The following is a 16,367-nucleotide window of genomic DNA, read 5'->3' on the forward strand; positions in this document are numbered from 1 at the left end:
AACATGTCCCTGGCCTCCACACTGCTTGAGTTTAGTGCACAAGTCTTAGCGAGCCTCAAAAATGATTCTTCAGAAGTTTGAGAAGTAACACTTGGCTCTTGTTTCAGCACCTACAGCTGGACCAACCACACCCAATGGGAACCCAGTGGATGAGTGTGACGACGACCAGGCCAACTGCCACAGTGGCACAGGTGATGACTTCCAGCTCACAGGTGCAGAACCCACCCTCATCCCATCATTGTGCCTTGTCTGTCTGTGTCCTCTGTGTGTGTGGTGGTTGGTGGCAGGGTGTTGGCAGGGCCCCTGGAGAATGGAGCCTTGCCACCCCATGTGTGGCTTCATTTCCTCATGCCACTCATGTAAACCAATTACTCCTGGTGGCTGCATCTGTTTTTAGAGCTGGGTGCGCTGAGTTCATCGCCAGGCAGCTCCTCCCATTGTGGCATGCACACCTCCCATCCCCAACCGCACACTGGGAAGTGTTCACTTTCCTTTCCTAATGAGGACAAAATTGTTTGAGTGGAGACTTTATCCAACAAATTGATCGAATTAGACTTCTAATTTTAATGCAGCTTTTAAGTTAGGATTTTGTAAATCGTTTAATATTGAAATTTACTAAGGCCAGATCACATCAGCCCTGCTGGCAGATGCCTCAGGTGGGAGTGCACCAGTATCTTGGGGTTTGTCTGTTGCTACTCTCACGCTGCCCAAAAACCACAAAAGCTACAAAGAAACCACTCTTTCCACTCAGAGTAGCAGAGTAAATTAAGAAATGCAGAGATGGAATTGTCCACTTCAAAATTGGCCAGGGCACTAAAATTCATACCCTGATTTTGCAAGAATGTATCATGGGACCCTTAAGACTAAGTAGGACAGAAAATCTGACATTTGTTTTATTTTGTATATGCATGTGCTTGTGAAAGTCAGAAGTGGACACTGAACATTGTCCTCAATTTGTTCCTTCTTATTTTTAGGAGCCAGAGTCTCACACTAAACCTCTAGTTTGGCTGACCACTTAGCTCTAAAAAGCTTTCTGTGTCTACCTACCTCACTCTGGGGTTAAACACATGTTCTTCGGAGCCTAACTGTGTTTTAAAAGCCTGTTTTTCTTCTTGTTCTATACCATATGAAAAACAACCACACTGGATTTAAACAGACAAGGACAGTCACAGGCTGCAGAGACACAAACCCTTCCCTGGCTCTTAGGAGAGCCCATACTGGACAGATGTAGTTTAACACATTCAGTTAGAGCCTAGAAACATGCTTTGAAGGTCTTCAGACTTATGCTAGGCCTTTATACACAATCCTGCTTGGAAAATGTTGGTGACAATAACAAATGTCAGGAAGGACCAGGGCAGGAGATCACCTGTAGTATTGTAGTGCAGGGAGTCTATGATGCAGGCAGCTAGTTGATGTCTGGTGTACTGTGGTAGCTGTAATTGATTTGGGGGACTAAGACATCAGGCTAGGCTTGATATCCATATCAAAACATATACACATGGAACAGTTGTGCTTGCACATAGTGTGAGAATGGATCTAACTTTACCCTGACCAGGTGGTTGTGCTCACGACCTCTCAGGAACACAGAGGATGGGGACCTTTCTGGGCCAAAGACAAAAACTGGCAGTGACATAGGAAGGGGTCTGGCCCTCAGCGAGCAACATGCCCAGCTTCAAGAGGCCAGAACAAGAAGAGCAAGTACAGGCTGTTGTTCTTTACACAGACACAGGCTATTGTAGCAAAATAGAGATGCCTAAGAGACTGACTTGCCCTAGGTACCCAGGCCCTCTGGTAAGTTTCCAGTCTGTTAGACCTCCACTCCAGCTTGCTTTTCTTTTTTTTTTTTTTTCCTGATCACATGATTGCCCCCCTTTTCACTTCAGCTTTTTCTTTTCAGCTTCATGCACATAACTTTTTATGTGGGTGCTGGGAATCAAAGGTCCTTAGGCTTGTGCAGCAAGTACTTTGCTGAACTGTCTTCCCAAACCCCTTGACCCAGAGCTCCCATAATGAATTTTAATGAACAAAATTGAAGGTGTTATCATGTAATTTTCTAATACTGCAAGGCTGATGGCTAAACACATTAGAGCAAAAATTTAGGGAATGTCCCTTGGTTCATTTCCAATTACTTCAACATCTCTCCTCTGGAAGAGGGAATGAGCTCTAGGCTCCAGGGTAAAATGCAGGTTAAAAAAAAAAAAATCAGCCCAGAAATGTAGCACGGCTAACAAGAACTTTTATATTTAAGTCCTAACCAACTTGAAACTGGTGTCCTCCAAATTTCCAAGACAATCACTTATCATATTGCTATGAGCTATCAATGTAAATCTTACATATAAATAACAACAAACCATAAAACGTTATTCCAGTTAACGCAGAGGCATTTTTACACCAGGCAACAAATTCTGTGGCTGATATAGAAAGAGTTCTATCCTCAAGCCAGACCTCATACAATCGTCCCAAAGTTGCCTGTAAGCCAGCCACCCCAAGCCTCAGGGTTCTGTGGGCCCAACACAGCCTCAGTGAAGTCCCTCATAAAAAGGGGGCATTTCAGAATCACAGTACACCCTTTTCAGTTGCCCTATGTGGAAGGCTCTTATCCTTATGAGCTCTAGAGTGGTCAGTTAATATTGATTAGAAACAAAGGCTCAGATTTGCTCCTCATATCCGAACAAATGGTCTTCTCATTTTTACGTTAGTTCATGACTGAGCCAACTGAAACTAGAGCCTTTGAATGAATAGGGCAAGCCTGTTAGCCTGGAGCAAAGTGCGTATGAGGCAAGCTGTGGACCCTAGAAAATGTGTCATTCAGAGTGGAAACAGTGACAGCCCTTGAGAGGACAAGGTTTTGTTTTACCTACAGTGCTGAAAAGGTTTCTTCAGTAGAGAAAAAAAAAAATCCTTCTTAATTTTTTTTTTAAGTTGCCATGGCAAGAAAGAAAATAGTTATTTTCTTAGGCTAGTATATCTCAACAATTCTAAAAATCTGTGCCCATAGTTAGAATCTCAGAGGCTGATCATGAACAGACCACAGCCCACCAAGAACACATAATCAATCTTATTCATTCTCATACTTCATTTTCATTGGTTATATTAAAGTCAAAACTAAAATGTGTGTGTATGTGTGTGTGTGTGTGTGAGAGAGAGAGAGAGAGAGAGAGAGGGAGAGGGAGAGGGAGAGGAAGAGGGAGAGGGAGAGGGAGAGGGAGAGGGAGAGGGAGAGGGAGAGGGAGAGGGAGAGGGAGAGGGAGAGTTTTCTAGGAAACTGTGATCACATAAAATCATTTTTGAAGAATTCAGTTAACCCAACCTTTCATCTGTTAAACACTCACTCTGTGAGCCTACCTGCCGCAGACAACTTTCGACAAACAAAACCCATGCCTCCTGAACTTACACCTGACTTAATTAACTCTCTATATGTAAAACACACACACACACACACACACACACACACACACATCCTGAGCTCACCTATCCTAAGCACTTCTAAACCCCTAGAGCAATGGTTCCCACCCTGTGAGTCCCCACCCCTTTGACAAAACTCTACTCCAAAAGTATTTACATTCTGACTCATAACAGTTATGAAGTAGCAATGGAAATAATTTTATGGTTGGGGTCACCATAACATGAGGAACTATATTAAAATGTTGCAGCATTAACAGGGGTAAGAACCACTGGTCTAGTCAGCATAGACTCACATTACCCTTTTGGCTAAATGTGACAGACCTTATGGCCAGACCTACCAACTTTGGCCAGACTTTGGGTATCCAATGTAATAAAAGCCAGTAGGAGTTTTCTCACTTGAACCCCAAGAGTAGGGCATGTGGGGAAAAAAATTGATTCTCTCTTGAGCAAGTACTTATCCAATCAGGACATTCAGAGTCTGTTCAAATTCTCCTGGGATGACATGTCTGGATATAGTGGGGAACAAATACTCCAGACAATGCTATTACTCACAAATAATTCTGACATTCAACTGAACTATGCCCCTTGCTAGGAACTGGAGACCTTGTATCTCTATGTTTTCTGGCCAAAGTTAAGTTGCTTAACCCCTGAAGTTGCTCAACTGCAAACCCTTTTGAAAGGCAGTGAGTGGGAGGTGAAATTTCACCTTGAGCCACAAGGACCCAACAGTGGAATTCAGCTTACAGCCTGTAGCAAAAACTGATCATGCGTATCAGATATGAAAGTGACTGTTCACCTTGAATCTCTCTCCTCTCAGACTACTGGGGACTGTATGCTAATGTTTTCTGGCCTCCATCCAATCCTGCCATCAGAAACTCCTGAACTCTCAGTGTGCATAATCCCTCCTTTCCAGTGCCTGCCTACTTTACTGAGGCCATGTGCATATGACCCTCCTTTAGTATTTGCACTCTGGGAGTGGGACATGGTAGTTCAAAGAGTCAGCTCAGAAACCTCAAGCTGTTCCAAGAGCAAAATATTGCAGCTCTGTAATGCATCACAACACATTTAATGTGAATTCTGGTCTGTGGAGCTGTAAGAAAGGACAGGCCTGTGCAGAGATCATCACAGATCTGCATGAAGTGAGGCAGAACACCCTGCAGTCTCTCCATGCCTCTACCCTAAGTAGGACAGGGTTTATACTCTGGAATGAAGATCAATTCATTGGGGTGAGGAAGATGGCTTAACAGACAATGCACTTACTACACAATCATGAGAAGCTGAGCTTGGATACATGTAAAAAGTCAGATGTACCAGTGTGCACCTATAATCCCAATTCAAGAGAGGCAGAGACAGGATCTCCTGTAGCAGTTGGCCAGTTAGTTTAGCCAAATCAGTAAACTCTAGGATTATTAAGAGGCTCTATCTCAGAAATAAAATAGAGAGGTCTGGAAAGGACTCAATGGTTAAGAGTTTGTATAAAATTTGAGTTTGGGTCCCAGCATCCATGTCAGCTGCCCATAACTCCAGTTCTATGGGATCCAATGCCCTCTGGCTTACACACACACACACACACACACACACACACACACACACAGAAAGAGAGAGAGAGAGAGAGAGAGAGAGAGAGAGAGAGAGATGGGAGGAGAGAGAGAGAGAGACACCAGTTCATTTAAAATATACATAATTTAAGGTAATGTGGAGATCAATTGAAAAAGACACTGCAAAAGATGCTGACCCCTGGTTTCCACACCATATCTATCTATCTATCTATCTATCTATCTATCTATCTATCTATCTATCTATCTATCTATCTATCTATCTATGCACAGTAACACAGAAGACCCATTACCTGCACCAGAATCTGTGCAGATACACTAGAGAAGAATGGTTCCCTTAAGCCCCTAAATAAAAAGCAGCACAGCATTGTTTCCCACACCCAGTGAGTCAAAGACTCATCTGAGAAGCTCTGGAAAATAATTTATTTCAAGGCCTTTTCTCCCAGAGATTCTGTTCCCACTGAGGTCCCCGAGGGGATAAGTAGGAAATTAAAATGACTAATCAAGGTTATTCTTGTGGCAAGTTTGAGAACACTGTTTAGGGACCTGGCAGGACTTAGTAGAGCCCTTGCTTCCCAAGAATGAGTTATAGTGCCATGTGTTTATAATCCCAACACTGGGGGTGCAGAGATAGGAGGGTCCCTCGGGCTTGATGGCTAGCCAGCCTAGCCTAACCAGCAAACTCCAGGTCTTAGATACAGACCCCATCTCTAAGGAAATGACTCAAGATAATATTGACATCTGAGATTAACCTGTTGCTTCTGTATATTGTATCACACACATTCATGGACACACTGACACACGTGTATAGATATGAATGTATCCTCATATGCAAGAACCACACACACACAGAGTGAGAGAACACTACTTAGAACAGCCTAGACTGATGGTGAGTGGGGAAGGCAGAACAACCACGCAGAAGAAAGTTAAAGTCTGTAAAAGACTACAACCCATCCCCTGACAGAGATTCCCAAGGAAGTCCCAGGCTGAATCAAAGCTGAAAGAATTCACATAATTACCGTTCAATCCTCAAGTCCCTTGGGATTGGGACAAAGTGTTTATCCCCTTTGCCTTCAGATACCTTCCACCACTTCTCCAAAACATTCTGAGCAGAATATTTGTTCTTGGAAAAAAATAAACAGCTATGCCATAGGAAAGAATGAAGCAGGAAGAACCATGGCCATCCATTTTAAACCTTCAGTTTTAAAAATACCTCATGGGGACTGACCTCATGACTTCCCTGAAGGCACACTTTTCAAACTCTAGAAACTATTGGATGCTTCAAGGTATAGGTCAAGTTTAATACTTAAGTCAGTGAGAAGGGTAGAGCCCTGGCATTTCACTGTTGAAACAGAATGCTGCATTTAGCCCTAGCATAAAGTCCCCAACTCCTCATGCCTTCTGGATGCTTTATGATAAAACATGCTAGGATATAAGGCATACTTGAAAATCACTATGAGAGTTTTCACTACCATAACCAGTAAAGAAGAGAGGTGCAGGTAATGCATTTGCTAATTAGCACATTAGTGTGTATGTGTGATATTGTACAACATAGAGAAAATCTTTATTTGTTCATTTAAAAAATTGTAAAGCAAATGTGTAAGGTTTTTTTTTTTTTTAAGTAAAGCTGTTAGAGTTGGGACTATGGATCAGTTGATAAGGGGCTTCCTGTCAAGCCTAAGGACCTGAAGTCAGCCCCTAGAATACACACACACACACACACACACACACACACACACACACACACACACAAAGCTGAGTATAGTACAAGCTTGTAGGTAGATAATGGGTCCCTGGGACTCACTAGCCAGCCAATCTAGCCTACTTGTGTAACCCTGTTTCAAAGGAGCCAAGTGATATTTCTGACATGACACCGCAGATTATCTTCTAACATCCACATGCACATGCTCCTGCACACTTAATGCAAATCTTCACACACATGTAAACATACACAAAACATAGCATGCATAAAATTAAAACAATCTTATGGTAATGTTGTTTGAATTAGATAGACTAAGATTCAGTCAAATGTGATTGGTCCTGGAAGGAACTAAAGTAAGAGTTTTCTGTGAGAAATGTCTAGAGATGTGAGCTTGAAACATTGTTGCACACTGCCTCTGTTTTCTTATTTTGGTATGCCGCTGCTCTTATTTTTCAGGAGGCACCACTGTCCTGGCCACAGAGAAGCCAACCATTATAGACAGCACCATCCAATCAGGTATCAAAATCTAATGTGTCTATATTCCATGTACCCCTTCCAATCCCACTTACCAAAATAGCATCACTGAGCTTCCTGGCTTCAGTTGCTCTAAAGGCCTAGGAGAACAGCAAAGCTGTAAAAGCCACATGCTTTTGGTACCCAGTAAGCCCCAATGAACAGGGTTCCCTTCCTCATCAGTCATTGCTGAATGACATGTCCCAGCTACCCCCCTCCCCCCAGGGAATTGAGAGACATACTTTGTTTAATTACAGCACAGCTCTGATGTGGCCTGTGTTTGCAAACTAGAAGAAGGAAAGAAATCTCACAAGCCACAGCCTAACTATTTATTTTCATCACCATTCTGCAAAATCAAGAAGCGCAAAGTTTGTCTGTTGTGCCTGCCACAGAGTTGGCAGTTTTACAACAGCACTTACCACAAGACTGGCTCAGGAAACCAAGGTTTACACTGTGCCCGGGCTGAGAAACACCCTGGGAGCATCCCCCTTATCCTTTAGCTCAGAGGAAAACCCAAGGACTCTGTCCGCCCAACCGTGCGTGCGGGTTATCAAAGGCTGCCCTCTTTTGTTTTCTGTTAGTATTCTGTGACATTCTTCCCCACAGACTCACATGAAGGGAAGCAGTTGTATAAGCAACCAGAGGTTTTTTTTTTTTTTTTAAATACTTTAGAGTTAATCATTAGAGGAAGGTGAGAGGGTCAGCTTCCCAGATTCTTCCATTTCCTTTATTGAAGTTCACTCAGCCTTGGCCTCTGCAGTCATTTATTAATGGACCGTGTGGTGTGTATCGGTGTTTCCTCCACACTGACTGCCTCACAGAGGACTAGAAAGGACTTCCCTAATTAGCATGCTTCCTTAAAGGCCACTGTTACCATTGACCTAATTAAACTGTAAGACAAACTTCTTTGGAACTTTCCCCCAGTTTTCAGGAGTTCAGCTGACAAAACGCTTGCTCCCGCATCCCAAACCCCTCAGACGTTAGGCAAAGGAAATCCCCCAAATGCTGTGTTCCTGCTCATACCTGTTGTAATTTGACTTTAGTCACAGTGTCTGTCTGCAGATATTTTACTCTTCCCTGTCTGTTACCAGGAGGACGGCCCTGGTCTGCAAATGGGGCTTCTCTGTGGGGGTGAAGCTGTAGGACTATGACTCTCAATATACTGTCTTTGGCCCTCTATCAGAAGAGGATGAAGGGAGTATATGAAGTTGTGATGACGCCATGTACATTTTAGTTGCTCATCTAGTTTCTTTTCTTGCCAGAAGTGATTAGAAGCACCCTGAAGTAGTCTCTCTACTGCTTCGTTAGTCTCTCATCTCCTCTATTAAACGAGCATGGCTATCTTCAAAAAGCATGAAAGTGAGAGTCATGGTGACCACACCAGGAGAGGTTTTGATAACACATTTGCTTTCAACAGGACCTCTTGGTCATGCTTGTGAAGGTCTTATAAACAAGGGGCTGTCAGCCCAATCTTAGCATTCACCAAAGTCAGAGGGCAGGTGTACAGCGCATGAATCCATAAGATTTGTTACTACCACCATCTAGACAAAGACTGGTTCTAACAGCCTGGCTGATCATAGAGATAGACAATGTCTATATGGTTTCCTGTTTATTCCATTGTCTGAGTTATAAATCTGGTCTTCAGCTCCTCACTGGAGGGTCATGAACTGTTGACCTTTAAAAGCTATCTGTTCACTGCAACCTTCTGGTTAGGTCACTGCATGGGCCTCACAGAGATGGAATGTGCTTCCAGACAGAGGTCTAGCTCAAGGTGAGGCTGACCACACCTAAAACTTGATGCATTACAGGCCTCTCACACTTCACAGATGGCCTCAGACAGACCCTATGTCTTCATCAAAATTCTGTTTACCTGAGCAGTTACAAACTAAGCAAAATCTTAAGATTCTGTTTTAAGAACTGAGTGGGTATCTCAGTAAGTGTATGCAAGCACTTACCCCTGCTGTGCAAGCATGAATTCCTGAGTTCCATCATCAGAATCCACACAAAAGCAGAGTATATGGAGCATGCTCAGAGATAGAGACAGGCAGATCGCCATGGCTCACTGACTAGCAGGCTTGGCCTACATGGCAAGTTCCAGGCCCCAGTGAGAGCCAATCACAAAACACAAGATGGATGGTGCCTGAAGAATAACATTTGAAATTGACCTCTGACTTACACATAGATATACACACATACATGAACATGTGCATACACACACACACACATAGAGGAGAGAAATTTATCTTGAGGATTCTGATCAATACAAGAAACTCAGCAGGAATACAATATCCATATACTGCCTAGGTTGCTGTCATTAGAGGCATAAAAGGGTATTCATGCTTGGACAGACCCCTCTGTTTAATGCAGTTCTCTTTACAAAGGACTTTGACCCTCTGAGGGTCTTTCCACATCCTCACAGCAGCTCACAGTATGTTGGTGACTTATGATTGTGTGGGCTTCCATATCCCTCTTGCTTGGACTTTAGGACCAGCTGATAACCAAGCAGTGATCATACTAGATAGGAACCTCGACTTGAAAATTAAATCCTTGCTCACATCCTGTGCTTAATGACCCAACTGCAGGCAAGATCCTTTCAGCAGCACAGCTGGCATTTGCTCACAGAGGCCATAAATTTGTTTTAAGTTCAGAATATTGTTTCCTGCTATTTTTAAGAAGGGATTTAGTCCAATTATTACTATTGAATTTAATGAGAACTGTGCACAACTCCAGGGCCTGAGTAATAATTTAAAAGCTTAGCCATCAGGGTCCCTGCATCTTCATATCTTTCCTCTACTCAACTTTCTTCTCTTCTTTCTCTGTCTTTTTCTTCTTCTTTCCTGATCCTTATGCAGCTTTTTGGCTTTTTGTTTTTTGTTTGTTTTTGGTTTTATTTGTTTGTTTTTCCCTCTACAAATGTCTGTTGATACTTTGGATGATTGGTCACCTTCATATCCAAGGTGAATTGTCAGCACTGAATTCTACAATCCAGATCCCAGCCCCACTGAAATGCATTGATTTGTTTTTTTTTTAATTTTTTGGCCATTTCTAAAATGCTAAGTTCATATGCTTTACAATGTCATCAGAATGTTAGCCAACATAATGCACAGTGTGGTTTTCTGGGCCAGAGAGCAAATTTTATGTGTAAGCAAAGTAGATGGAACCACTTATGAAGCTTTTCTGCCCTTTTGCATATCGTACAAAGCAGACTGAAGAGAAAAAAATAAAAGTCAAAAACCTCACACTTTCACATCAACATTTCCTACCATGAGGTTACACAACAGTACATTCCGGGACAAGGATGTTGACTATGCCATCTGTGAAAGTCAGTTTTGCTGCCCAAGGGCAGTAACTTCAGGAGAGATTTTTGAGCCTCATGAAGTTCCACTTCATGCTTCAATATCTTACACATGAAAACTCCCTCTCCTTTGACACTCAAGCTGTCCTTTTGCACTAGCTGACTCTGTACAAATGCTCACATCATGTGACCAACTTCTCTTTTGGAACCAACTCTTCCCACCCTTTGAGAGGTCACATTACCTCCTGATTATAAGGACTTATATCCTACTTCCTTGTGATTATTCATAGAGCGAGTTCCTTCCAAAATCTGACAGTAGCACTTGAAAAAAAAATCCTTGGAAACCAAAACATGCATAGTAAATCATTCTTATCAATTTAATAAATCTTTCTATTAAAACCCCTCACACCATTGTTCAGTGGGGGGAGGGGCACTGGAAAGCCCTTGAAGAGCAACTGAAAGGACTTGAAGAACTTCATATCAAACACTTGGGCAAGTTAAAGAAATGCTAAAAAAAAAAAAAAAAAAAAAAGACGTGGTCTCTGTCTGACCCTAAGGCAGCCCATAATAGCATGCTTTCCTTTATTGTATGCAAGTCTTTTCAAGACTCCACTTCAGTTGGACAGACACCCATGATGTGGCTCTATCCAACTCAATACTGCCATCTCGTGGACTACTAATTTCAGGCTTGATCTGCCTGGGGACTGGACAAAGATCTCATCTTTGTGATTGTATTTAGCCTCTGCTGACTCCTCCCCAAACAAAACCCTATCACTGGTTCCTTTCTTCCTTCCTTCCTTCCTTCCTTCCTTCCTTCCTTCCTTCCTTCCTTCCTTCCTTTCTTCTTTTCTTTTCCTTCTTTCTTTCTTTCTTTCTTTCTTTCTTTCTTTCTTTCTTTCTTAATACTTCTGAACTCAAGACCCTTTCAAAGAACTGAGTTGAGTAAATGAAAGGCTTTCAGGTTAAGGATCAGTAAGGTCAGACGCCTTCCCGCAAATCCATTTATGTTTTCAGCTTCCAAAAGAAACATTTGGAAGATTTTAGAAAGTGTTGCTGAAAGAGTCGATGTTTAAATGAATTTGGGCTTTATGTGACCTCAAATTGAGGTTTTAAGTGCGGCGAACAATTGATATGCAAATTCAGAAATTCACCAAAAATAAAAAGAAATAAAAAGACTTAGTCTGAAATTAATTGACCTGATGGAAAGCACAGAAGAAAGAAAATAATCTCAGCAAAATGCTTCAGTCATTCCTTCCTGACACAAAGCTTGGGCCATCAGCTGGTGTGATGAGAAGTGAGACTCAGGGCTAGGCTTCCTGCCAACTTACATCCCAGCTTCAGACACTTGTAGCTAATCTCTAGTAAGATTTCTATCATTGATGCTTATCAATTTTTATGGTTCATCTTCAATAATATTATTGTTCGTATCGACTATTGTGCAACTAGGGAAAATACTTCTGATGTTTCATACACAAGCATCTTGGAAAGTAATCTTCCTGGAAATCTCACATAAACCCAATTTGATGAGCAATCCATAATCTTTCTAAAGGTGGACCCAAAACAGAAAGAAGAATGGTAATGCTAAATGTGATTTTGTAAACATTTTTGGCATGTTCATGCATCTGTTATTTTCTTGGTAATCTTGGGTTTGGTGGATTTTCCATAGCTTTAGAACAAATATGGAATTAAAATAAATGATGCCCATGAGAGTATTAATGGCCTTCCTGATCGTTGTGATTAATTCTTCCCTTATGTCTGTCTGTCCTTCCCCACTGAAGAGTTCCCGACATACGGTTTTAACTGCGAGTTTGGCTGGGGCTCTCACAAGACATTCTGCCACTGGGAGCATGACAGCCATGCACAGCTCAGGTGGAGTGTGCTGACCAGCAAGACAGGGCCGATTCAGGACCATACAGGTAAGAGTGCCACCATGGCTCCATGCTTGGCATATCTTTGGTTACCAGGGAAGTTTCCTGAAACCTATAACTTTATGGATGACAAGAAATACCAGTAGCATTCAATGATTTTTTTTTTTCTGGAATTGTCAAGGATTCTTTCCTTAATGGAAAGAGGCTTAGGACAAGAAGAGGAATTCTGATTGAGTCTGGCTATGGGTTGGCCTTCCTAAAAAACCAAGTGAGCAAGGAATGGGGGGAGGGGGTAACATGTGAGGTCAATATTAGATATATTCAGTGAACTTACACTCATTATATTTTTCCAAACTTTTACCAAGGATAACTTGAGCCATTTTTAGTAGTAGGGAGTAAAACAGCTTAAAACCAGACATGATACGTGCTGGCAGTCCTGGCACTCAGTAGGGACAAACAGGATCAGAAGTTCAAGGTCATCTTGGCTACACACTGAGTTCCAGACCAGCATGGGCTATGTGAGGCCCTGTCTCAGAAAAGGAATAACTGCACGGTGGACACGCTATGCATAGCCACATTCGTCAGTGATATCTGCATCCTAGACTCTGCACCAATGATCACCAGGCACAGTACATTATCCTGGTGCTTCTCTGATCCCCTGAAGTAAAGGGAGAACAGTGCGGGGTAAACTCTCTTACAGGAGACATCTCTCAACCTAGCCCATATTCTCCAGCTTCCATATTCCAGCTCTCAACCTGTACTTTCCTCCTACGAAGACTTACTGGACGGGAATAAGTACACACAACTAATTCAGTGTGTTCCTTCCCAACCTGATCCTGGATTCTTTACCCTACATGAGGTTCTTACACAGACAGACTTGCTACACACACCACCACCACCACCACAGCAACAACAACAACCAACCACCACCACACTCCTGAACTTTATTCAGTAGAGGTCTATCAAAAGACCCCTAAGTTGAATAATTGGGATCCTAAAGGACCCTCAAATTCTCACATGCCATCCCAGGGGGTGGCTGGCTTATGGGATGGGTAGGAGGTGCTCCACCCCTTTTCCGTTCTGCTGTTCGCTTTTACATGGTGAATATAAGCACAGAGTAAGCTAAAGAGGCCTCTTTCTGCCATGGACACCTCCTTTCCTAATGAGAGTGACAAGGAAATTGGATAAAATTGGACTCCTTCAATTCCGAGACACTTTCCATTGAATCTTAAGACAAGCGGTTTTAGAAAACTTAAAATACTTTGACTGTAAATGGCACTGTACACATAAATGGCATCAGATTAACTAAATGCAATTAGCTGAGATGAAGGCAGTAATGGTGGAAAAATGGATGCAAAGTGAAGTGAAATGGCTCAGTAGGACCTGACATTCAAAGAGGGTGAAAAGCTATGTTAGCCAGAAACAAAAGCTAAAAGGCTTACAGAAGCAGAGTGCTAATTGAGAAAATGAAGACATAGTTCCCGACCCAGAGTCTGATAAAGTGTTTGAGAGGGGAAACACCAGCACTTTCTGCTCTGGGAAATTGGAAGAGGAGTGTGTTTCTTAGATTCATGGTAGAGAAGTATGATTCCTTCGGACTATGTGACTTCTTTGTTCTCCCAGTTGCTGAGACTAACTGGCAGCTAGCTCTGCCTTAACTAGAAAGAGCCTCCCACTGCAAGAGAGAAATGGGATCATCTGAGACAAGCAGGCATGCCTGGCACGGAACTGTTAAAAAGGAACAGTCTAGATGAAAAGAGCCCCTGCCTGCTAACTCTCATGAACATAGGCACTCACGGAATTTTCACTGATTTTTTAAAAAAAGACTAGGACTCATTCATGCCAGAACTGGCTTTAAGTTCTCACTTGTAGCTGATGAGAACCTTGAATTTCTGATCCTCCCGCCTCCACTTTGGATTGCTAAGGTTATAGGCATCTGCCACAATCCCCAGATTTATGATACTAGAGAATGAAGCCAGGACTTAATGCATGCTAGGCAAACATTGCACAAACTGAGCTGCAACCCCTTCCCTGCACTTTTAATAGTATTTGGAAGCTAGGCACAGTGGTGCTCACTAGAATCCTGGCCCTCAGCATGAGGACCACAAGTTCAAGGCCAGCCCAGGCCGCATAGTGAAACCCCTTCTCAAAAACAATGATAATGATGAACTTTGCAAATTGGATGTGAAAGCATTTTTAAATTATTACTACTTAAGTAAAATTCCTAATTTTGAATGTAAAGGATTCCCATTGGGTTTTGTGCTTTTGACTATAGGAATAGATCTGTGTACCTCTTTATAACGGATTCCAGCCTCTTCCTTTGTTCACTGAAAAAAAAAATGTCATTTCAGCAGGTCTTTTACCCAGCAGCTGCCGTGCTCAGCACTGGAAATATATGTACAATTGGCTTCCATATGTGCCTCACATTAAATAACACATTTGCATAAACTCTACCTATATTTACCTCTAGATAAAAAGATTTCTATTTTAATTATAGTACCTAATATAACACAAATGTTATGTGAATAGTCCCTACAATGTGTTGTTTAAGGGGAAAAAACATTTGTTCAATATGGACATAATTTGGAATATTTTTTTATCTGAAGTTGGTTGAACTCAAAATTTTGGAACTCACCAACACAGATTGTGCATTGCACTCAACCATTTTGCCCAAAGGACTTGAGCATAGACTTTTTTTTTCATAATGTTCGTGGGTGCTGAAGGAGGATAAGGAGGAGGACCTGATGTCTAGTTGTAGGTAGAAATCATCACATTGTGGCTGGAGGGGTGCCCAGGGGCAGAGGCATGCTGTAAGAGCAATAGAGAACCCAGTGAGGACTCAGGAAATGGTTCTATAGTAAAGTGGCTCTCATGCAAACACAAGGACCTGAGTTCATGTCTCTAGCACTCATAAAAAGCCAGGTGTGGCCTTGTGTACTTATAATCCCACTGTTGGGGAGACTAGAGGGTCTTTGGCACTGATGGTCAGCCAATCTAACCAAATCAGAGACTTAAAGTTCACTAAGAGACCCTGTCTTAAAACAAAGTGGAGAACTGATTAAGGAATGCCCAGCATACATTTCTGATCATCACACACACACACACACACACACACAGAGAGAGAGAGAGAGAGAGAGAGAGAGAGAGAGAGACTCACACATGACTCAAACAGTCAGGGAAATTTATGGATCCATTCACTGACTTAATAAGAGCATCTATGAGAGCTTAGGTTGATTGCCTAGTAAGGAAAGGGCGCTGCTTACTAAAACACTTAGACACTACTGAAATAAAGCATAAGGACATGCCCACACATGCACAGTGAAAAGGTACCTCGTAGGTTTACAAGCCCATAGGCCAGCAGAGGAAGCACCCCGCTGCCTTCCGAGACCTAAGCATCACATTACATTTCCAGTTACATCATGTGAGGTGTGGGAGTTTGTGATTCCTATTCATAGAGCAAAAAGTGGCCCACAGGTTGTGTGTTTAGACCAGGTGGAAGCAAGAACAGTCGTTCCCACTGGGGGTGATTAAAGCAGAGACAACAGCAAGTCCTTATGGCACCACAAACATCACCATTGCCAAAACAGCATGTTCAAATGAGCCTCAGATATGCAAACTTACTTCTTCTTAGGCCGGAAGCACAGCAAACAGAAGCAAGCTTGCAAATGAGAATCAAACTCTTGGGCACACACATAGATCATTAACATGAACTAAAGGGAAAATAAGAACAATTTTTAAAGATGTTTAGGAATTGGCAAGATGGCTCAGTCAGGAAAAAAAAAGTGCTTGCTTTGTAAACACAAGGATATGAATTCATTCCTTAGAATCAATCTTTTAAAAATCAAAAACAAACAAACCAGGTATGGTGGCTTACACTTGTTTTCCTAGCTCTAGAGACAGGTGTTTGCTCTGAGTTTGCTGGCCAGCTAGCCTATCCTTTTTTGGAGTTGTAAGTTGTTAAGACTCAGTCTCAAAAAAAAAAAAAATGGTTAGCACCTGAAAAATAATACCTAAGGTTGTTCTCTATC

General features: G+C 42.2%; 1 protein-coding gene and 1 long non-coding RNA gene across 17 annotated transcripts in view; one reads left to right on the plus strand and one right to left on the minus strand.

Moving 5' to 3' along the window:
• Gm32643 overlaps nucleotides 1–12,208 on the minus strand; it is a 39,931-nt gene extending 27,723 nt beyond the window's left edge. For 2 of the 12 annotated variants that reach the window (XR_879390.3, XR_879386.3), the window contains exons 1-2: nucleotides 7,596–12,201; nucleotides 7,233–7,277 (exon numbers count right to left, since the gene is read on the minus strand). This is a non-coding gene — a long non-coding RNA (predicted gene, 32643). Of the gene's footprint in view, nucleotides 1–7,232; nucleotides 7,278–7,595 lie in introns of all 12 variants that reach the window. The other 10 variants (XR_003947628.1, XR_003947629.1, XR_003947625.1 and 7 more) reach the window with 8 other exon arrangements.
• Nrp1 (neuropilin 1) overlaps nucleotides 1–16,367 on the plus strand; it is a 146,886-nt gene that overhangs the window by 122,187 nt on the left and 8,332 nt on the right. For 4 of the 5 annotated variants that reach the window (XM_006530766.4, XM_030243349.1, NM_008737.2 and 1 more), the window contains 3 exons: nucleotides 108–212; nucleotides 7,120–7,179; nucleotides 12,250–12,387. In XM_006530766.4, coding sequence (XP_006530829.1) covers nucleotides 108–212; nucleotides 7,120–7,179; nucleotides 12,250–12,387 — 303 coding nt within the window. The remainder of the gene's footprint in view (nucleotides 1–107; nucleotides 213–7,119; nucleotides 7,180–12,249; nucleotides 12,388–16,367) is intronic. The other variant, NM_001358959.1, reaches the window with a different exon arrangement.

Source organism: Mus musculus, chromosome 8, assembly GCF_000001635.26.
Source record: "Mus musculus strain C57BL/6J chromosome 8, GRCm38.p6 C57BL/6J".
Classification (NCBI taxonomy): domain Eukaryota; kingdom Metazoa; phylum Chordata; class Mammalia; order Rodentia; family Muridae; genus Mus; species Mus musculus.